At 45.1% G+C, this 23,124-nt stretch overlaps 1 protein-coding gene across 1 annotated transcript; it reads right to left on the reverse strand.

Moving 5' to 3' along the window:
• Positions 1-65: 65 nt before the first annotated feature.
• LOC134446776 (voltage-dependent calcium channel gamma-4 subunit-like) lies at positions 66-18,608 on the reverse strand. Its single transcript, XM_063196079.1, has 4 exons — positions 18,386-18,608; positions 6,986-7,069; positions 2,638-2,778; positions 66-802 (listed from the first exon to the last, which is right to left on the reverse strand). The coding sequence occupies exons 1-4, from the start codon at positions 18,606-18,608 to the stop codon at positions 141-143; spliced, it is 1,110 nt and encodes a 369-aa protein (XP_063052149.1). The 3' UTR covers positions 66-140.
• Positions 18,609-23,124: the final 4,516 nt, after the last annotated feature.

Below are 23,124 nucleotides of genomic sequence, written 5' to 3' on the forward strand. Positions count from 1 at the left end.
CTATAGTGGCCCCCAGCCCATGGAAAATATCAGCAAGCATACAGTAATTCAAGAGGGGCCCCATTTCGACCTTGTTGCCTAGGGCCCCCCGAAACAGCTTGAACCCGCCTGCACTGACTGGACTGCATTGACCATACGCATCATACAGGCGTGGTCCGCCGGTTGAGCGTGTCCTTCAGCGTGTCCTTGGGGAAGCAGTTGTGCACCTGCAGGAACCCCGGTGGTGGGGGCGGCGGCGGCGGTGCCTGGTGGTCCCTGTGGTGGGGGCTGTAGGGCCCCATGGCCCCCTGTAGCGGGTGCTGGTGCTCCCGGGCCCCCCCCAGCGTGAACATGGAGATGTCCAGCGGCAGCGTGGAAGACCCTGAGGCACCACCACCTCCTCCACCTGCACCACCAACTCCACCTCCAGCAGCAGAGTTGGGCATCTTCAGGCCGACGGGGGAGGCGTCGCGCGAGGGCTCGGAGGAGCGCGAGCTGGAGCGGGAGCGGGCACGGCGCCGGTAGCGGTAGCTGGAGATGCGGGTGTAGGGCGAGGAGGAGGAGCAGGACGGCCGGGCGGAGGAGGACAGCGACACCTTGTGGAGGAGGTCGTGCCGCGCCTTCATGTGTGCCTCCTTGTTCCTGTCGATGTACATGTTGACGGCCAGCACGCCCACGGCCTCGGCCACAATGAAGGAGAGCGCGCCGGAGTAGAAGGACCAGCCGTAGCTGTACTGGCTCTTGTGCTCAAACTCCTTCTTGTCACTCGGGTCGCCCGTGTTGCTGGAGATGTAGACGATGATGCCGATGATGTTGCTCAGACCTGCCGGGAGAAGCAGAACAAGTTTGAAATCACTAACATGACGCCCACATAACGTCCCGAATACTGACTGAATACTATGCACAGACTGGTAGCAACGATGGTGCCGATGATATTGCTCAGACCTGGTGGGAGAAGCGGAAACAAACCAACAACAATCAAACGCAGTGAAGTGTGAACAGAAATTGGACTAGGCTTTAGGCCCACAGGCATAACCTCAAATAAAGCAACTAATTCTGCTCAGACCTGCCGGGAGAAGCAAAACAAGTTTGAAATCACTAACATGACGCCCACATAACGTCCCGAATACTGACCTAATACAAGGGTTAGTACACAGACTGGTAGCAACGATGATGCCAATGATGTTGCTCAGACCTGGTGGGAGAAGCGGAAACAAACCAACAACAATCAAGCACAGTGAAGTGTGAAAAGAAATGGGACTAGGTAGGGATGCAAACGATGAATCGATTAATCAACTTTAATCGATCAATGCGTTAATCGATTAAAAAACATTAATCGCAATTAATCGACAATTCAACTGACAAGAGACCCAGGTGAAATGGGCATGTGAAGACTGTGTGAAGTGGGAATATTTAAATCACCTTTGGATTAAAAATTGAAATAGAATTTATTTTAATGTGGTATTTTATCTCAATTTTTAATGAACATTTTTAGATTTAGTTGTATTTTTTGGGGAAACATTGAGATTTCCGGGGGAAAACGCAGCTTATCAATTAATCGTAAGTCGATCGATAAGGCTATCAACTAATGATTAATGAATTAATCGATAACTTGCATCCCTAGGACTAGGCCTTAGGCCCACAGGCATAACCTCAAATAAAGCAACTAATTCTGCTGGAGATGTAGACGATGGATGCCGCTGATGTTGCTCAGACCTGGCGAAGCAGGAGAAGCAGAAAAAAACAAAAAACGCAACATCAACAATCAAACGTAGTGAAGTGTGAAGAGAAACTATGGGCATGATGGGCATAACCTCAAATACAGAAATAAAGTCGTCTGGAAATGTAGACGATGATGCCAATGATGTTGCTCAGACCTGTACATGTACTAGTAAGTAAGTAAGTAAGTTTTATTTCTAAAGCACATTTAAAACATTACAAATCTGACCAAAGTGCTGCACAGAGGCTGGTTAGAATAGAAATAGCAAAATAAATAAAGAAAATAAAGCATATTAGTAGCACATAGCATTCCAATAGACATAAATGAGCTTAGAAAACCTTGAATACATAAAGTGATAAAATAATGGGGAAGGGGAAGTTTAAAACTATAGGGGCAAGGGCTAAAAAGTATACATTGGGTGCAATAAAAACAACAACAAAACATGAAGGAAACTAAAATCTAACAATCAAAAGCCAATGTATATAAATAGGTTTTAAGTCTAGATTTAAAAGCAGACGTCGTGGGAGCAGATCTAATATCGGGAGGTAAACTGTTCCAGAGGCGTGGAGCTGCAATTTCAATCGCACGATCCCCTTTTTGCTTCAGGCGGGACCGGCCAACCTGGAGAAGACCTTTGTCCTTAGATCTGAGGGACCTGGATGCAGAGCAATGCCGTACTGTCACACTTTGGAGGGTAAGTTTGAAACCACTACCATAACTTACACATAACATCCTAATATGATAGACTTACGTTACACTCCTGTGTGAATGGGTGTGGTGAATACCGTACTATGCAGACTGGTAGCAACTAATCATGTGATACCTTATTTGTACACCTGGGTAACGGGGGTTGGTAAAGAGCGAACCTGAAGACTTCCAGCAGGCAGCATCTGTTTTTATTTATTTATTTATCTTTTTATAAGAAAATGGTGTCTCACCTGCTGCCACAAACATGATGCCAGCGCTGAGTACAATGTTGTTTTTGCTGCTGTAGAGGCGTCCGACTCCTGCACACAGACCCCCCGTCAGCAGCAGAATGGTACTCAGGATCGGGAAGAGACTGGACGCTCGGACAATACCTTCAAATACACAGATACAAACATCAGAAGAGACTGGACGCTCTGACAATACCTTCAAATACATACAGATATAAACATCAGAGGAGACTGGACGCTGGGACAACACCTTCAAATACACAGATACAAACATCACAAGAGACTGGACGCTCTGACAATACCTTCAAAAACACAGATACAAACATCAAAAGAGACTGGACGCTCGGACAATACCTTCAACACAGAGATACAAACATCAGAAGAGACTGGAGGCTCGGACAATACCTTCAAATACACAGATACAAACATCAAAAGAGACTGGACGCTTGGACAATACCTTCAAATACACAGATACAAACATCAAAAGAGACTGGAAGCTCAGACAATACCTTCAAATACATACAGATACAAACATCAGAAGCGACTGGATGCTCTGTCAATATAATAGGCTACCTTCAGATACACACAGACACAGACACAAACATCAGATTAACAGATTTTGATTGAATGAGACCTAAAGTATGTAAGGATCCACAAATCCACTAGACTGGGACCACAATATTGGCGTGGGAATTGTAGACGCTTAGACCGGCTCCTCACAAAAGTCCACTGTCTGAAGATGAACCAAAAGACTGGCCATAAATTGTAGGCAGTTAGATAAATAAATAAATAAATAAATAAATAAATAAATAAATAAATAAATACATACGTATATATCCAACAGTGTCTGCCCTGTATGCCAGATTATCCATCCTGGTCTGCTATCCACCTTATTTTCATGCCCACTAACCCTGCCTGTTTCAGCGTTTTTCCCTTTTAGGCTGTTTCCTTTTAGGCTCAGGGTTGCCAGATTGGGCGGGTGCCCACCCAATTGGGCTACTTGGGATGAGCGTCTGCATGTAAAAACAGGAAAAATTGGCCATTTGGCGGTTTTTTTTCAGCCGTTTTGGGTCCATAGAAGTCAATGTAAATTGTTAAATTTGGGCGGAATTTAGCGCATTTTGGCGTTTTTTGAGAACCTTTTGGGCGGGATTTGGTCAGACAAATCTGGCAACATTGTTTAGACTACCTTTCTGAATGATTTAGCACGAGCAACTGCTACACAAATAGTAGGCTAATACTACAACCCTTGAAACCATGGTTGATATGCCTTTTGTTGTTAAACATGATTTACCCCCAGTCCCCACCCCCAACAATGTAATTAAACACATGCTTTCATTGATTAGTTTACAGTGAAATTTGCGGCTTGGAGTGATTTTAAAACTTAAAAATGAAATTTTAACGACAGACTTTTGTTCCAATTAGTGTAAATTGCTGTTGGATCCCTTCCTCACTAGTCACATGTTAGGTGTGAAATCCCCCCTTCTGTTATTGTGATAACACTGCCTGGCATCAGACTGAAGAGAGAGACACCATCTCATGAAATTCACTTCACACCTGAGGAGGACACAACTTCACTCCGGTTAAATTCATAGAACTGAGCAAGTGTGTTGTTTGCTGTCATGGGGCTGTGAACATGAGAGGGGATGGTTGAATAACTGACATGATCTAATGAAATGAGAAGAAAAAATGGGAAAATAACATTAGGAACGCTCAAATCATCAGTGACAAACAATTCTTAAATGAACTTGTTTGTGCCGTTCAGTGCGCAAGCCTAACTGCGATGTAGACCAAATCGAAATGTCTTCAGGCATATTCATTGTTTTCGTTAAAAAAAAAAAAGATGAAGAAAAAAAAACACTGAAATCTTGGAGTAAATGAAATGAGACAATGACACTGTAGTGTCAACGATAAACATTTATGACTCACTGCATCCAAAGAAAGCGCAAGACACCAAAAGCAGATTGCTTAATCACCACGTTTCTGTTTTCGTTTCCTCGTCGGCTGGCTATAAGGAAGAGACAGCTGAGGGCTGCGGTTGTGTTGTGTTTGTCCTCCAGATGAGCTTCCAGTTCAGATGGCAGATGAGCTCTCAGTTCAGTAATGGAGCTGCTAGCAGCATTGGGCCACGACCAAGACCAGGGCTGCACTGGGGGAGAAATAGGGCCCGGGCACCTCTGGCTTAAAGGGGCCCCTCATGGGGGAGAAATAGGGCCCGGGCACCTCTGGCTTACAGGGGCCCCTCATGGTGGAGAAATAGGGCCCGGGCACCTCTGGCTTAAAGGGGCCCCTCATGGGGGAGAAATAGGGCCCGGGCACTTTTGGCTTAAAGGGGCCCCTCATGGTGGAGAAATAGGGCCCGGGCACCTCTGGTTTACAGGGGCCCCCTCATGGTGGAGAAATAGGGCCCGGGCACCTCTGGCTTACAGTGGCCCCTCATGGGGGAGAAATAGGGCGCGGGCACCTCTGGCTTAACCCATTTTAGTCTAAGCCCTTATTGGGAAAAGGTGCCCTCTACCTATTAAAACCTAAATATCTCAGCCTCCGAAGCACATAAAAACATGAAATGAGTTGCACTTAAAAGCCAAGAACCTCGCATTATAATGTGTTCATTCAGCTCTAACATACCCACATATTTAACAAAACAGCTCAAATCTCAAAGTCCTGAATGCAGCGTATATGAGTCTCCAGGACACAATGGGTTAAAGGGGTCCCTCATTACTAGCTGGACTGGGGGAGAAATAGGGCCCGGGCACTTTTGTTGCTGACCAGGACTGGTCTGGGGGAGAAATAGGGCCCGGGCACTTGTGGCTTACAGGGGCCACTCATGGGGGAGAAATAGGGCCCGGGCACTTTTGGCTTATAGGGGCCACTCATGGGGGAGAAATAGGGCCCGGGCACTTTTGGCTTAAAGGGGCCCCTCATGGGGGAGAAATAGGGCCCGGGCACTTTTGGCTTAAAGGGGCCCCTCATGATTAGCTGGACTGGGGGAGAAATAGGGCCAGGGCACGTTTGGCTTAAAGGGACTCCTCTTAATGAGCGGCACAGAACTGACTCACCGGTGGGCCCCGCACCCTCGTGGGCCCCTTTTTTCTTTACATTTCTGAAAAGAGGGGCCCACGAGGGTGTGGGCCCACCAGGAAATGCCCGCTATGCCAAATGGCCAGTCCACCCTTTCCATGACCACATGCCAGAACGCCAAAGCGTCAAGAAAAAAAGACATCCAGCAAAGTTCTTTTGGTGAAGTTTCCATCAGACTATCTGCATATAATTTTGTGTGGGCATCCACGTTTTTCCAAGACATGATATTCAAGAGGTTAGGTGCCTTGCTCAAGGGCACTTCAGCCATAGCTGTAGGTGTAGTTAGGGGTAAGGGTGGGATTTGAACCTGTAACCCTCGGATATCAAGACCACCTGCCTAACCATTAGACCACAGTTGGCCCATAATTACAGCAAGGACAAGCTCCCACGAGGAATGACATTGGCTACGATTACATGAGACATTTAATTCGGAATGAACTCGCTTTAATTCTGAATAAATCTTAATTCCACTTTGGAAACGTCTTCACAATTCGGAATTAAATGAAAGATCAAAGTAAACTCAGCGGAACTATTTCATTCGGAATTATTCACTTGCAATCAACCCATTGACGCCTAAGGCACCTGCAAAAAGGGTGCTGAATACCTGAGCCCTTTTTAAGAAAAGCTGCCCTCAGCCAAAAAACCCCAAATATCTCAGCTTCTGAAGCACATAAAAATATGCACTATGTTGCATTTAAACGCTAAGACCCTCACCTTTCATTAGATTATGTCCATTCATCTCGAACAAACAGAGATTTTTAATAAAGTTGTCAAATCTCATGAGCCTGAATGTTGTATCGTGCAACTCCAGGCGCCAGGGCCAATTTTGCGCAACACAACATCAGGCATCAATGGGTTAAACACGTCATGTAAACATAGGCATTGTCAGCTGTGCTGTGTGGCCCTCCTCACTTGTCCTTCCTCTTTGTAACTGTGGCATTCAATTCAGTAACTTAATATTTAAAGGTAAAAAGAAAACAAGCTTGTTTTAATGCTGCTCATGGACGGTGCTCAGAAATGCAAAATGTCATGTAAACTAAGCTAAACAATACATGAAGATAATGCAGTATTCATTGCACAGCACGCCATTGATTTGTCTGTGTGACCAGTGCCTTTAGATGCCCAAAACAATATTTTTTTATTCATGGACCATTCTTTGGAACTTGTTTCTTTGAATTTGTGAATTTGTGCATTCCACAGACCATGTGCGTGTACATGATCAGTTGTGTGAGTATCCAGTTATAAAAAGGTAAACACAAATAGTACTCACGTAAAATATATTCAGAGTTGTCCGTGTCGTAGTCATTTTCATCTGGGAAATGGTTGATTCGAAAACAGCTTCCTTTGTACATCCCTGTAAGAGACAGAGGAAAGAGATCAAGTTAAAACCATTGATCTAGGCAAAGAGTAAATTGGTCATATATATTATATTATATTTTATTACTTAATTTCCAGGCAAAGTTTCGATCCTCATGAGTAGAGGATGAAATGTTGCTTTAATCGTCCTCTGATAATAACTCGATATGTGGATCAAGATGTTGCTTTGAAATTACATAGGCTCATGAAATACATTCTTTGGAGTATACAACCATTGTTCAGAGTTCAGACCACTGTCCCTCCCACTACTTTTGTTGGGCACATGGATCATTTTGCCATTGTGGATGTGCACACCCCAAACTGCCAAAGGTATACCTTCGGCATACCCCTGCCAACAACCATGGATAGTTAAAGGGACACTGTGTGAGATTTTTAGTTGTTTATTTCCAGAATTCATGCTACCCATTCACTAATGTTACGTTTTGCATGAATACTGACCACCAGCATCAAATTCTAATATTCATTATGACTGGAAAAATTGCAATTTTTATACATGAAAAGGGGGATCTTCTCCATGGTCCGCCATTTTGAATTTCCAAAAATAGCCATTTTTAGCTGCAAAAATGACTCTACTTGGACCATACTAGAAAATATTTGTTTATTACTTTGTAAACTTTCATGTAAAGATCCAATTTGGCAATAGGCAGCCCAATTTCAATGAGCAGCATAGTTGCAGTCCCTTTTTTGACCATTTCCTGCACAGTCTCCCTTTAAACACAAAGAAAGGGAGGGCTGTGCCTCTCAAATCAAGCCATTATTCACATCTATGGTTCTTTAAAATCATCCCCACTTCCCCCCTGAAAATATTCCATCGAGGGGAAAATGAAACAAACCAAGAAGAAATCCCTGACCTTAAGATATCGTAACATCAATGACCTTGAGCAATGACATAAGTAATTGTTCATTGAACATTTCTCTTTTGTCTGAAATGAAACCCAATGAGTTGGGTGAGTGGGTGAGGTGGGTGAGGAGGTGAAAGGGCCGGATTAACGCACAGGCTAGATAAGGCTGTAGCCAAGGGGCCCACTCTACAGGCTAGATATGACTGTAGCCAAGGCTAGGGGGCCACACCACAAGCTAGATATGGCTGCAGCCTAGGGGCCCACATGTACCAGGGGCCCCCAGCTGGTCAAATGAGTTAAAAAGTCAATAAATGCAGAATGTGGTATTTAAAAAATATACAGCTTTAAATCTTGTTCATACTCTACTCCACAGTTGGCAGACATGATTTCTTTAATTCCAAGCTCGTAATTAAGACATGGTCTATGCAGGACCGTATTAAGACACTGTGGTGGCCCCTGGGCACTACACCTGGCAGGTGCCCCCCCTTAATGAACAGTATTTGTAAAGTTTGTGTCATGTGGTGCCCCCCTATCTGGCTGTAATTGGTTGGTGCCCCCTGGGCACTGTGCCACGGGCCCTTATGGATAATCCGGCCCTGGGGTGGCATTCTCAAAAGCGTCTCCTTTATGAATAATATTTGTAAACAGTGCTCTAAATTAACACCAGCCAAGCGGCTAAATGGTAGTGACATTTAATTTTAGAGCCCTGTTTGTAAAGTGTGTCATGTGGTGCCACCCTATCTGGCTGTAATTGGTTGGTGCCCTTAAACCCGGCCTGGGTCTTTGTCATTCTGTCGCAAAATTTGCCTTCCATGAAGACCTTCAGCAAACTTTTAGCCTAGGGGACCTCGAGCCATCTTCCTCTGGCCCTGGTCGGGGCTGTCTATGGGCTGGCTGTGCTTCTTGTGACCTGAGGCGTGTGCTTCTGATGGCCACAGGCGATGCCCACAGCACCATAAAACACCAACATCAATGTGGACCACAATGCCCACAGCACCATAAAACACCAACATCACGGTGGATCTCATGCGGATGCACACAGCATAAACTCAGGAAACTCTTCTGAGACGTACAAACACATTATGAGTATGCCTTTCCTGCATGTGCACATACAGCACATACAAAATCAAATGCTGCTTTGATTTAGTTTTTTCTTACATATCTTTAAAGGGGTATGCCACTATTTTGGGGCTTAATACAGTTAAAATCGTTGGCTGGGGTTTATAAAGGTGGTTAAGTGTCTTATTTTTCATGTTAAGCGTTGTCTTGCTTTAAGACACGTTAAAAGAGGGAGTATGTAGCTAAGCTAGTGAAAGTCAATGGATCACTGTAGCATGTAGCATGCTACACGGATGCATTGACTTTCACTAGCTTAGCGACATGCTCCCAGCGGAGTTCATATTGTCACATCTATCACATTGCACTTTCTGATGTACACACACACGCGGTGAAACAAACGATAAATAATCCCTTCACACATTTGGTGGACGCCTTGTTTAAATATACCCACCCTATAACATCCAGGAGCCAAAATATGAAGGCAACTCTAATGACAGCAGCACCATTCCTGCGCCAACGTGACTGCTCCTTTAATATAGTCGCCTGATGCTATCTTGCACACATCATTTATTAAACGTGGCCAGCCAACCTCCTTATCTGAACAGAAATTCTGAAGCCAGAGACAATACGCTCTCTACCTACACGTACTAGAGTATTCTGAAGGGACAAAGCGTTTCTCTCTGCCTGCACCGCATTTAAGTATTCTGAAGGGACAAAGTGTTTTTTACCTGCATGGTGTGAAAGTATTCTGACGCTAGGGACAAAGCGTTTTTTACCTGCATGGTGTGAAAGTATTCTGACGCTAGGGACAAAGCGTCCTCTACTTCCACCGTATGAAAGGTGCACTGCAGGATGGTGGCCAGAGTAGGCACTGCCAACTTTGCTGCTCATGGATACTGTGCTTCCTACAGCAGAGGTTCTCAACCTTTTCCAACTTGGGGCCCACCTGAAATTTTAACAAATGTTCGGGGCCCGATCTATGACCCGATAAACAATAAAACTCAAATTAATCAACGGCAACACACACAAAAATGTTATTTTGATTTTTAGAAAATGATTTCAAGGCCCACTTGGTATACCTTCAGGGCCCACCAGTGGGCCCCGGCCCACAGTTTGAGAATCACTGTCCTACAGTATTGGCAAATTTTATCTTTTCATGAACGTGTACTAAATAATTAACTAATATGTACTACTATGACCAAAGTACAGTTTTGCAGCTAAAATGGAAATTCAAAATGGTGGACATGGAGGAGAACCCCCTTTTCATGTATGAAAAGTGCAATTTTCTCAGTCATAATGAATACTTAGAATTTGATGCTGGTGGTAAGCACTCATGAAGAAGGTAACATTTGTGAACGGGCAGCATGAATTGTGCACAGAAACTGGTAAAAAATATTACACAGTGCACCTTTAAAGGGACACTGTGCGAGATTTTTAGTTGTTTATTTCCAGAATCCATGCTGCCCATTCACTAATGTTACCTTTTTCATGAATACTTACCACCACCATCAAATTCTAAGTATTCATTGTGACTGGAAAAAATAAATTTTTCATACATGAAAAGGGGGATCTTCTCCATGGTCCGCCATTTTGAATTTCCAAAAATAGTCATTTTTAGCTGCAAAAATGACTCTTCTTGGACCATACCAGAAAATATTTGTTTATGACTTAGTAAACTTTCATGTAAAGATCAAATTTGGCGATAGGTAAAAAATATTTAACCTTTAAATACACATTTTGTGAAAAGCTGAAAAACTGAAATTTGACATGCCCTAATTACCATCTGCATTCTGTTCTTCGCTCAACCATCATTCGGAGCTGAAAGATGGGCACGCCTACTCACCCACCTGAACCTCACCGCTCAACCATCATTCGGTGGAATTCAGAGCGTAAAAAGATAGGCACGCCTATTCACCCACCTGAACCTCACCGCTCAGCCATCATTCGGTGTAATTTCAGCGCACTGAAATTTGGAACGCCCCTTAATTAAGTTTACACACTGCCCATCTGTCTCCAGTAAGAAATTTGCTTTCTCGATCGCACCCACCACCTCCCCATTCGCCTCCTTCTGTTGCTGTTTGGTCGATTCATTAAGCGTCCAAGCTTGCCCTAGCTTCCTCTCCAGTTCACTGTACTCCATTGCTCTCGGACCATCATCGACCAGGGAGTGTCCACTCAGACCTCGCACATATCTGTGGGCGCAGTACTGCCCATGCTCTCAGTGGCGCCTCGTACTCCCAAGCTCGAGAATGTCTACCACGTAAACATTTCTTGGCCGTGGCAGTACTTCAGCACCACGGCCAGCAATCCTGCCCCTTAACGCAGCGTAATCCATATTTCAGCTTCTCAAGTGCAGTGAAGCAAAATTTAATCATGTGTTAGTTTTGTCATTTCCAACAACTCCACAACATTTCATCCAAATCCATTCATAACTTTTTGAGTTATCCTGCTGACAAACAGGCAGACAAACAGGCAGACAAACAAACAGACAGACAGACAAACCAACGCAACCAAAAACATAAATCTTTATAAACGTAGTTCTGGAGGAAGTCCGAGAGGGATTGACAGCCTTCATAACTAGCTCCCTCTTTCCGTTCTGTACCTGTCATGTGCGAAGGCTGAATGTATTGTCCCAACTCCTCCTCCCTACTCCTCCCCCCACTCCTACTCCCAACACCTCCCCCTACTCCTCCTCCCCCTACTCCTCCTCCCCCTACTCCTCCTCCCAACACCTCCTCCTACTCCTCCTCCCAACACCTCCCCCTACTCCTCCTCCCAACTCCTCCTCCCAACACCTCCCCCTACTCCTCCTCCCAACACCTCCCCCTACTCCTCCCCCTACTCCTCCTCCCAACACCTCCCCTACTCCTCCTCCCCCTACTCCTCCTCCCAACACCTCCCCCTACTCCTCCTCCCTACTCCTCCTCCCTACTCCTCCTCCCAACACCTCCCCCAACTCCTCCCCCTACTCCTCCTCCCCCTACTCCTCCTCCCAACACCTCCTCCCTACACCTCCCCTACTCCTCCTCCCAACACCTCCCCTACTCCTCCTCCCAACACCTCCCCCTACTCCTCCTCCCAACACCTCCCCCTACTCCTCCTCCCCCTACTCCTCCTCCCTACACCTCCCCCTACTCTCAACACCTCCCCTACTCCTCCTCCCAACACCTCCCCCTACTCCTCCTCCCTACACCTCCCCCTACTCCTCCTCCCAACACCTCCCCCTACTCCTCCTCCCTACTCCTCCTCCCAACACCTCCCCCTACTCCTCCTCCCAACACCTCCCCCAACTCCTCCTCCTCCTCCTCCTCTCTACACCTCCCCCTACTCCTCCTCCCAACACCTCCCCCAACTCCTCCTCCCAACACCTCCCCCAACTCCTCCTCCCAACACCTCCCCCTACTCCTCCTCCCCCTACTCCCAACACCTCCCCCTACTCCTCCTCCCAACACCTCCCCCTACTCCTCCTCCCAACTCCTCCCCTTACTCCTCCTCCCTCCCCCTCCCCCTCCTCCCTACACCTCCCCCAACTCCTCCTCCCAACACCTCCCCCTACTCCTCCTCCCAACACCTCCCCCTACTCCTCCTCCCCCTACTCCTCCTCCCAACACCTCCCCCTACTCCTCCTCCCCCTACTCCTCCTCCCAACACCTCCCCCTACTCCTCCTCCCTACAGCTCCCCCTACTCACTAGATTTCACTAGATCTACAGCTAGAGTTACATTTCCCCTACACTTATGGGGGGTGGGGGGTCATCTCATCCCGCATGATCTCCGTCTAACGCACCCCAGGACCGAGGCAAGCTAACATGCCAAACACGCCTACTTTACACCAAGGACTGGAGGGCAAACTCCTGAACCTCCTTGGTGGAGGTAATAAAATAATAGACCAATGTCTCCAAATGACAACTAAGCACCGCCCCCTCTCAGCTGTATCTTTCTCAATGCCCCCTTAGGGTTCCCTAACGCCACTGGGGGGAGGGGCTGTAGACCCCCCGTTGAGAAACACTAGTGTAGAATGACAATGCAGATGGTTGAGATTCTTCTCAGTGTGTGCATGATCAGGCTATCCTCACAGATCCGCGTCTATTGAGAAAAATGACAATGCAGATGGTCAGTGGCGGAACAATTGCACACGGGGCCCTAGGGCAAGACACTTATGGGCCCCCTATACAGCTTGCCAAGCTTACCTCAGGGCCACCAATACTGGAGGGCCCTGGGCCCAGGGGCAAGTGCCCTGCTGCTTGCCCTCCCTATAGCTTCACCCCTGCAGATGGTTGAGATGCTCCTCAGTGTGTGCATCAGGCTATATTCACTAGTGGTGTCAACAATGATCGATTCGGCGATGCAATTCAATGCGGGGCATGGACGATCCAGAATCGATCCAGCGAGTTCCAGAATCGATCCGGCAATTTGTTTAAGTTTCAATTACTTCCATGGATATTTCGGGAGCAAATGAATATTAAATTAAATAAAAGCACTTCAAAACATTGCAAGACTGATACGGACTGATACACAAAACAGCCAATAGATTGTTGCTCAGTATCTGACTACTTGTATTGCCTCATCATGACTGATTAAACATTTGCTTTGCTTTCAGTAGAAATGCAATGCATTGCAATGCATTGTAGAATTGAATCGGATCGGATCGGATAGAATCGAATAGAATCGAAAAGAATCGAATAGAATCGAATCGCTACCTCCCGAATCGTGATCGAATCAGATCGTGAGAGCAGCGCCGATCCACACCACTAATATTCACCTCTCACCTTCTTCTCAACTTCTCCCAGTTCAGCATCAGCTGAGATCTGTATCATTCCTGTGACTTTATGATGGATTCATTAATTTCCTTTTCTGCAGCCATTATGGTTAACACTAGTGTTGTGTTTAAAAAAGAAAAAAGTGAAGGGGTGCGTTTCTCGACAACATCACTGCTAACACAGTTAGCAACTTACTTGGTTGCAATGCAATTTCCCATTGGAAACCTAGTAAGTTGTTAACTGGTTAACAACCATGCTTTTGAGAAATGGGGTTCTGGATTCCTTGAGAACGGCAAATCTGTCTAGAACAATGCTTGGTATTGGGCTGAAAATGATGCTGTTTCAAACTTTTAACTGGTGCACTTATTGATGTTCATTGAAGAGTACTTTTATCCTTTTTCTAACCTACGGATCTAGCCTCTTGGATTCTAATGCACTGTTCTGCAGTTTGAATTGTATGTAGAGTATAACTCGGCTTCCCAATAAGTTCTCATACTGTATATCAAGGCCAAACTCTTTCTTGCCTGTTTACTGTAACACCTGAGCTTGCCCAGACTCCCCCAGATGCGGCCCGCGTTTGACACCCCTGCTCTAAGGATACACAGGGCAACGTTTTGAGCAATGTTGTCCGCCGGTAACATCATGATTGGCTATTCATTTTCCGGTGGAATATTTGAAAGAGTTGTCTACTGCTAATCCAGGTTCTCTTGATTAAAAAATGTTATGCAATAAACACTTTTTAAAAACCATCTTTTCGTTTCTTTGCCCAGATGTATTGGTCAAAACGTTGGACTGTGTGTCATTGCCTTAAGCATCTTGTGTGGGTGTGTGAACTCTACTTAACCTTGTGCTAATGTAGGCTACTTAAAAAAATTAAAAAAATAATAATAAAAACAACACTAACCCTGTTTGACATCTGCACGTAATGTTCTGTGTATTTCCTGTGCACTTTGTATCGGCAGTGATGAATGTTATGATTCTGTCCTCGATTGTCAGTAACTTTGGATGAAAGTGTCTGCCAAATGCAATGTAACTTATGACCAAACACCCTGACTGTGGGAGAGAGTGTCCAAGCTAGTGAACCTCTACCAATAGAAATTGGACAAGCTGGAGGTAGGCTTGTGTGTTTCTGCAACACCTTAGCATCTAACTAAAATAGTACTATGAATGTATATGTATAATGCTCTCACAGAGTCTGTTTGTTTCTCAAGCCCGCAGCTGCACCCCTTTACATCACTATGTACCCTCTATCATTGTAACTATAGGCCTTCTTCTCTGTGTAGATCATGACAGAATTGGTGGAAAACAGAGTGCTCGAATCTGATGATACTGAAGCCAAACGGCAGTTCTGATTCTCCAGTACTCTCCAGGGCAAAGTCAGGGCAGGATGAAACATAAGCTATCTTACCGCAAAAATACACCTACAGCGACAAGAGCGAGGCGAGCGACGGAAATAATGGACTTTGTATTGAGTCGCGCGACAAAAGCGATTCTGGAGACTAGAGGCGATTTGCGCAACGAGAGCGACAGTTTGAAGTTGAAATCCTTTCAACTTTCTATGACGCGGTTCGGCGACCAGCCGCGACAGCCAATGACTGTATAGAGGTCAGTGACCACAGCCAATGGGAATGTTTGAATGCTTTGCCTTCTGCTTGTAACGGACATACTGTAGTCGCTTCAATCACGCGTATCGCTCTGTCACTTGAATCGCGTCATGGCTGGTCTATATGTCCGGTTACAGTGGACATATTTAGGAATACTGATTGGTGATTGGTGAATGGTGGACTAAGACAATAAAAAGGTTTGAGTGTTTCAAACCACCATGCCTGAAAAAGGAAAATGTGTGTATGAGAGTGGCAAGATTTCCCCTAAAGAAGTGAATACATGTCAGCCAATGAGTACATTAATTAAACACAGGAGAACTAGGATAATAATACAGCACATAACTTGACATCTCCGGCCTCAAAGTCATCATTAATGGGTTGTTTTGTTTTTCCCTGTAAATGATGCATCTCACCGTCTCTGCAATCTCTTGATTTGTGCTTTATTTTGACCCCAGTGAGCAGCTGACTGTGGGTTTAAAAAAAACGAAACGCTGTCTGTGGCGGAATAGAGGGCACAGTGTCTTGCGAGTTGCTATTCCAAACAGCTTCGGGATCACAGGTGTGAAAAGCAGAGGATGAAAAGCAGAGGATGAGAGATGAGCTCATGGCGTCTTCAGCACGTTCACTCGCTTCCGCCACATGGTTAGAAATATTGTTACTGAGGCAAAAAGAATTGCATTTCAATACACAGTAATTTAATGTTTCGCTTATCACACAGTTAGCTATCTGAATTAAAGAGGGCCATAAAGAAAGAAGTATAATTGTCATTAATGTTATTGTTGCATTGTGTGCTTGAATTTAACCCCTTAATGCACGTATCCCGTATCTCCAGTGGCACTCTGTAATAGTCATTGAAAAGTTAAGTACCATAGTGCTACAATACTATGTCATAACACAGGGCCTTTAGTAATGCACCACGACTTGGTCATTGCCATTCTGGTAATAGAATATTTATAACACTGTGTCTTAATGGGTTAATGTGTTAAGACGTGGTCTCTATTATGTAGGCCTATAAATGTCCGTAATATGTATGTCTTTACTACACGGTTTCTTTTGTGCCTGTTCCCCTCAAACAGAGGATGGCTGTCAATTAGGGGTCCATCACCATCACATGCGGAAGAAGGGATGCTCCGCCCAAAATATTCATAGGCGATTAAAATAAGAAACAATCTGAAAAGTGCTCCCTCAAATCAAAGTAGTACAGGTCTAACATCTTAAGGGGAAAGATGTAGCCTAATGCTGAGGTGTAATGAGAATGAGTGACTCTTGACGGTATGGTGGGTCTTGCATCATCTAGGCCAGTGTTTCTCAACAGGGGTACCGGGGCACCCTGGGGTGCCGCGGGCCCCCCTCAGGGGTGCCGCGGGCCCCCCTCAGGGGTGCCGCGGAAACATGGCTGATAAATAAATTATGTAATATAATACATATTTGTCTAAATTGATAAGTTAATGCTAGTCAGTGGAATATTTCATCTGCCATTTACGCACAATAAAGTAAATATAGGTCGCCCCAGTCAGCTGCAACTTCGAACGTAGATCATGTGACGTCTCCAAATGTGTTACTTTTACGGTGGGTTTTGCATCATCTAGGCTACAATAATACCATGGCAGAGTTCACCTCCGATTGATCCTATGTCCTCCACACACTCATACTTACCTCACACAACGAAATGAGTTTACTTCATGCTCGTCCCAGAATCTCTTTCTCTTTGACTCTATAATATCCTATGTTTATGAAGAATATACATATACCATTGACAGGTTTTTGTATAGGCCTACCATTTTGCTAATCTGATCAACCCATGACCCTAAGGCTTTACCAGACATTCTTTTAGTATATAGAGATATGCCAATGTAATAGGTTGCTATGGGCACCTAACATCACCAGGTTCTGGTCTGCCTAAAGGGGCGTGTCATAATACTCCTAGCATTGAATAGAACAGTCCTTAGGTCTGCATAGGTCTGCCTAAAGGGAGATTTCCCCCCATCCCCCTTGCAATAATAGAACCCGGAAACAATGGGCCAACGGAACCTCTCTCTCTCTACTCTCTCTGGCTTTCCTCTCAAAGCATCATGACAGAGGTTGACATGGACGGAGGTGAAGCATTTTACATCTCACACAGTGTGGCAAATGACCGCTGTTACACTAGTGCAAGCAGTTTGCTTTCTAACACATGTAGACTATTTCAGATTCAGAAAGATAAAAAAACTACTCCATAAATATAAATGTACACCCCCTCTCCTCAAATAAATAATAAACAAATAAAATAAATTAATTAACAATTCACTACTGCACAATGACTCCACCCCACGTCGTAAAAAAACAGCAGGACTAGCCTACTATAAAACGCTATTTGTATTGAAAAGCAGTCCAAAAATTACAAAGAGGGAAAAGAAATAATGACAAAACAAAACAAAAAATCAGACAGCCCCATATCTTTATTCTATGCCTCATTTGTGTTGCCACAGCAACATTAGATATAGTTGCCAGGCAACAGCATCAACTAGTGGTACTTTTGCGCCTCTCCCCTGTCACACGCCAGAACTTAGGGAAATTGGCTACATGCACAACCACACCTAGTTTGAGAAATAATTAATAGGTTGGCTAACATAAACAAAAAGTTTAAAGGGCCAACTTATTAAATCATCTAGGCTACAGTGTTACAATACATGCATGAAATTAAGAATCATCAATTATTTAACTATCCTACTTTCATCATGCGCTTTTGGAATTTTAATGTGTTCCTTTTTTATAGCCTACAGCGTTTTTTATAGGCTTATCAACAACAAAAGCATGTGTTGATAACTTGACGTGCCAATAATGCATACGACGTGTACCAAGAAAGTAAGGGGAATTTTTTAGTGTCTGTTTGATTGTCTGTCTCTCCCAATTCCCAGAAGACGCATCAGCTGGAAACACTAACTAACAGCGTTTGATGCCAAAGCCATTGACCATATAGCCAAGCAACATTATTATCTAAGCTCTTGTCGAACAGACTTTTGCTTACAGCGATATGTTCATCATCCTTACCTTCAATACAACATATTCTCCAGAGACCAGAGTGCGTGAGATCGCCTCTAGTTTTCTTGGCTTGCATTTGAGTCTCGTCCGTGGTGATGTTCGTAATATTACAGACGTGCGCACGTGAGTACAACCAGAAGTCCGTGCCGATGGCAACTGTCATTAAACTGAAGGCAACGAACGCTCCCAAAGTGGTGAGTAACAGCTGGATCCCCCGGTCACAACGCGCCATGTCGCTTCATAATAATCCAGATGAGCCAACTCAGTGATAACAACAACAGGACTTCAGACGATGCCACTGGTATTCACCCTCCCATTCAACTCAGAACTTTACTTTGCTCTTGGTATCGTTTTCTTTTCTCCATTTTCCAGTTGGTTTCAGGGTGCGCCTATACTTCAGACGCACTTTCTCCTTACTTCAGGGTATCACCCATCAAATAACCCTTCTTTACGGATGTAGTAAAAAACAACAACAACAAAAACAGACACTTTTCTCATAATATCATAGCCTAACTATCTTCTTAGGCTACTAATGTAAGTTTCACGTGTCCCCCTCGAGCACGAATTGAACTCTCAAATCGGAATGAATTGATTCCCAAAACGATGCAACGTCTCTCACTCTAACCACACCTTCTCATCTGGCAACCAATCAGAGTCTTTAGGCTATTGGTCACCAGTGTCATAGCAATAACATCCATGAAATAGCCTACTACATTTACTGCAGTGGCAAAAAAACTTGACAACACATGGCTCTCCAATTAGGCTATTAATATTTCTGATTATTTCAAAGTTTCAGAAATAGTTAATGTCCAATATTTCAGAGGTTATATGTTGTTGATGAATGGATCAATATCAACAATTTGCGCTCATACACAAACACCTCTCTCTCTCACACACACACACACACACACACACACACACACACACACACACACACACACACACACACACACACACACACACACACAATGTTCGAATATGGCAACATATTAGACAGTAGACAAAATATTAGACAATTAGACCAAAAAAAATGAATTTTTAATCTGCATATAATTTGCTACTAGAACATGCATGATTCTGCCGTTTAGGGCCAGTTGCTCTCTGAGTAAGACAGGGTACCAGGGAGGAGAGGAGAGGTCATGAGGGAGGGTGCTGTCTACCCATTTTTACCCGCAAGGAGGTTGCTGTCTGCCTTGGCTGGATGCTGGATGCGGTTCGGTAGGGTAGGGTAGGGTAGGGTAGGGTAGGGTAGGGTAGGGTAGGGTAGGGTAGGGTAGGGTAGGGTAGGGATGGGTAGGGTAGGGTAGGGTAGGGTAGGGTAGGGTAGGGTAGTGTAGGGTAGGGTAGGGTAGGGTAGAGTAGGGTAGAGTAGAGTAGAGTAGAGTAGTATAGGGTAGGGTAGGGTAGGGTAGGGATGGGTAGGGTAGAGTAGGGTAGGGTAGAGTAGGGTAGGGTAGAGTAGGGTAGAGTAGGGTAGGGTAGGGTAGGGTAGGGTAGGGTAGGGTAGGGTAGGGTAGGGTAGGGTAGGGTAGGGTAGGGTAGGGTAGGGTAGGGTAGGGTAGGGTGGGGTGGGGTAGGGTAGGGTAGGGTGGGGATGGGTAGGGTAGGGTAGTGTAGGGTAGGGTAGGGTGGGGTGGGGTAGGGTAGGGTAGGGTAGGGTGGGGTAGGGTAGGGTGGGGTAGGGTAGGGTAGGGTAGGGTGGGGTGGGTATGGGTGGGGTGGGGTAGGGATGGGTAGGGTAAGGTAGGGTAGGGTAGGGTAGGGTAGGGTGGGGATGGGTAGGGTAGGGTAGGGTAGGGTAGGGTAGGGTAGGGTAGGGTAGGGTAGGGTAGGGTAGGGTGAGTCAGTCAGCCTGCTCTACCGGCCGCCTGCTGTGTGCATTTCTTCCATGGATGGACAGAGCCCGCTGTGTTTGGACTCAGTGCAGGATCCGATCCCTTTCACACTGCCCCCCCCCTTTCACAGTGGCCCCCCCTGTCTCCCCAGGCCCCCAGATACACTTCCTGTGAGGCAACATCATGGTGCGTGTGTGTGTGTGCGTTGTGTGTGTGTGTGTGTGCGTGTGTGTGTGTGTGCGTGTCTCTGCATGTGTGTGTGTGTGTGTGTGTGCCTGCATGCGTGTGTGTGTGCCTGCATGCGTGTGTGTGGGTGCGCGCCTGCATGTGCGTGCGTGTGTATGTGTGTGTGTGTGCGTGTCTGCATGCGTGGCGGAAGGGGGTGGGGTTACTGAAGAGGAGCTGAAGAAATGTTTCTCCATTTTACATAAGATTTCATCTGCAACTAGGGATGCAAACGATTAACCGATTAATCGATCAATGCGTTAATCGATTAAAAAAACATTAATCGCAATTAATCGACAATTCAACTGACAAGAGACCCGGGTGAAATGGGCATGTGAAGAGTGAGTTTGAAGAGGGGTGTGAATAGTGAGAATATCTAAATCACAATTAAAGAATTGAAATAGAATTAATATAAATGTGGTATTTTATTTAAATTTTGAATTAAATTTTTTTGATTTAGTAGGTTTTTTTTCGAGAAACATTGAGATTTCGTTGGGAAAACGCCGCTTATCAATTAATCGTAAGTCGATCGATAAGGCTATCAATTTGCATTTCTTTCAAAGCATTTTTTTCACACTATAATAATCTGATCTTACCACTGGCATCACACATCAGACAGACCTTAATAAAGCTTATCTCAGCTAGACATTCGACATCAAGGAAAACTCAAACAAACGCAGCCAACATGAGCATCAGAAACAAAACAAGTCCGACAAGCAGACAAAGATGCGTCTGTCTATGCACTGCCGCCTTGTGGACACAGGAGGGAATGACAATTCAAAGAATGCGTTTCAGATGGACAAATGTGTTTCAGACAGACAGACAGACATAGAGACAGACAGACAGACAAACGGATAGACATACCCTCTTATAGAGATGCTAGGACGCATCTAAAAACTCACACTGACACCAAAAGCTGTCCAACAGGTAGTTTACCATTAGCCTCGCGAGCGAGCCATCCTACGTACTTCTAGACTCGCGAGCCATCCTACGTACTTCTAGCCTCGCGAGCCATCCTACGTACTTCTAGCCTCGCGAGCCATCCTACGTACGATTAGCCTCGCGAGCCATCCTACGTACTTCCGCCAAAGGAATGGCTCCACTACGGTAGTCTGGCCGTGCTTCTCTGTGGAGTGCCTGGAGCAGTAGGACTTTGACCGCAACGCCCCCCCAGAAAACAGCCAATAAGCGAATAAGCGCCCCACGTGGGGGCGAAAGGGGGAGGACGCTCGTGACAATGACGTACACATCTGCACCAGAGCCATTGGTCTGCGCTATGTTGTTGTTGAGTAACTGCCGTCAATTGGGTGAGAGGTGTCCAATAATTTCAAACCATAACTGAGTGCAAACTTCCTGCTTCTTGCAATCGCTTCAGAGCAAACAAATGACAGACCATGAATACGAAATGAAATGGTAGTATTATGGGATGGTCAGGACCAGGCTAGTTTACCATTGCTGTGAGCATATCAGTGAACACCAAGAGCCACCTGGAGAATCTCATGTAATGTCTTTGTAAACAAAAGTTTAATGCACATTAGGAATGATTGTGCCCCTGCAGCCACCACTGCAAAGAAATACAAACGTGAATCAACAGTGTGTGTCCAAATTTCAATCTTAAAGGTAGAGTAGAACTTCTACAGTATGTAGCCGTATTTTGAGTAGTTTATTTACATAATTCATGCTTCCCATTCACAAATGTCATCGTTTTCATGAATACTTACCACCATGATCAAGTTCTAAGTATTCATAATGACGAAAAGGTGGATCTTTTCCATGTCTGAGATGATCTACATATGAACATCTATGAATGACATAATTTTTGTGACATTATCTGGTATTATGACGTCATTATGACATCATCTGAAATCATCATCTAAACTGTAGCCAACAAAATTTTAGGAAAAGTCACCAAGTTTCATAGTCATAGCTTAAGTCATAGCTTAAGTCATCATATGACATCGAATTTGGTGCGGGCACTTTTACCCCCCCGGTCTGGAAAGGGTTAAGAAACAAATTTCTCTAAGTCAGTGGATCGTTTTGTACTGTCTGTCTACATGCTTCTGTTTATTATGCTGAAAAATCAACTGCTGGTCATAGAGTGCTGCTTCACTTGTTTCTCATAAGCAGGTGCATTTGGCTCAAGGAAATAAAGTTGCTGAAAATTATGGTCAGACTTAGCTCCAGTTGTGGCTGTTAATAAGGTCTGCCAAAGATTGCAAAGGCACACCGCTGGTGAAGTTAAAAAGCCTTTAATGAAATGGGCTGACGCGTTGCGACTACTGTCTTCTTCAGAGCATGCTTCTGCTTATTGCAGTCCACATGTATGTGCATCTGTGCATCTTGTGTTTGTGTGCAGAAAAGCGTTCAGTCAAGTCAAGGGAGGTTAGCAGATATGCACAGACTCCATACTTCATGACTGTCATACACACACACACACGCACGCACACAAACACACACACACAGTCATGCTGATAAGCACTCTCTGAGTTTCAGAGAGAGAGAGAGAGAGAGAGAGAAAGGGAGAGAGAGGGAGAGAGAGAGAGAGAGAGAGAGAGAGAGAGAGAGAGAGAGAGAGAGAGAGAGAGATGAAAAGCTCAGTATACCCCTGGCTTGGCTTCTTAATGTGGAAGGAGGGCGATAGGGCCGTCTAGACGGTGCTTTGATGAGATGCACGATAGAGACACACAC

Source organism: Engraulis encrasicolus, chromosome 1 (assembly GCF_034702125.1).
Source record: "Engraulis encrasicolus isolate BLACKSEA-1 chromosome 1, IST_EnEncr_1.0, whole genome shotgun sequence".
NCBI classification, from domain to species: Eukaryota; Metazoa; Chordata; class Actinopteri; order Clupeiformes; family Engraulidae; genus Engraulis; species Engraulis encrasicolus.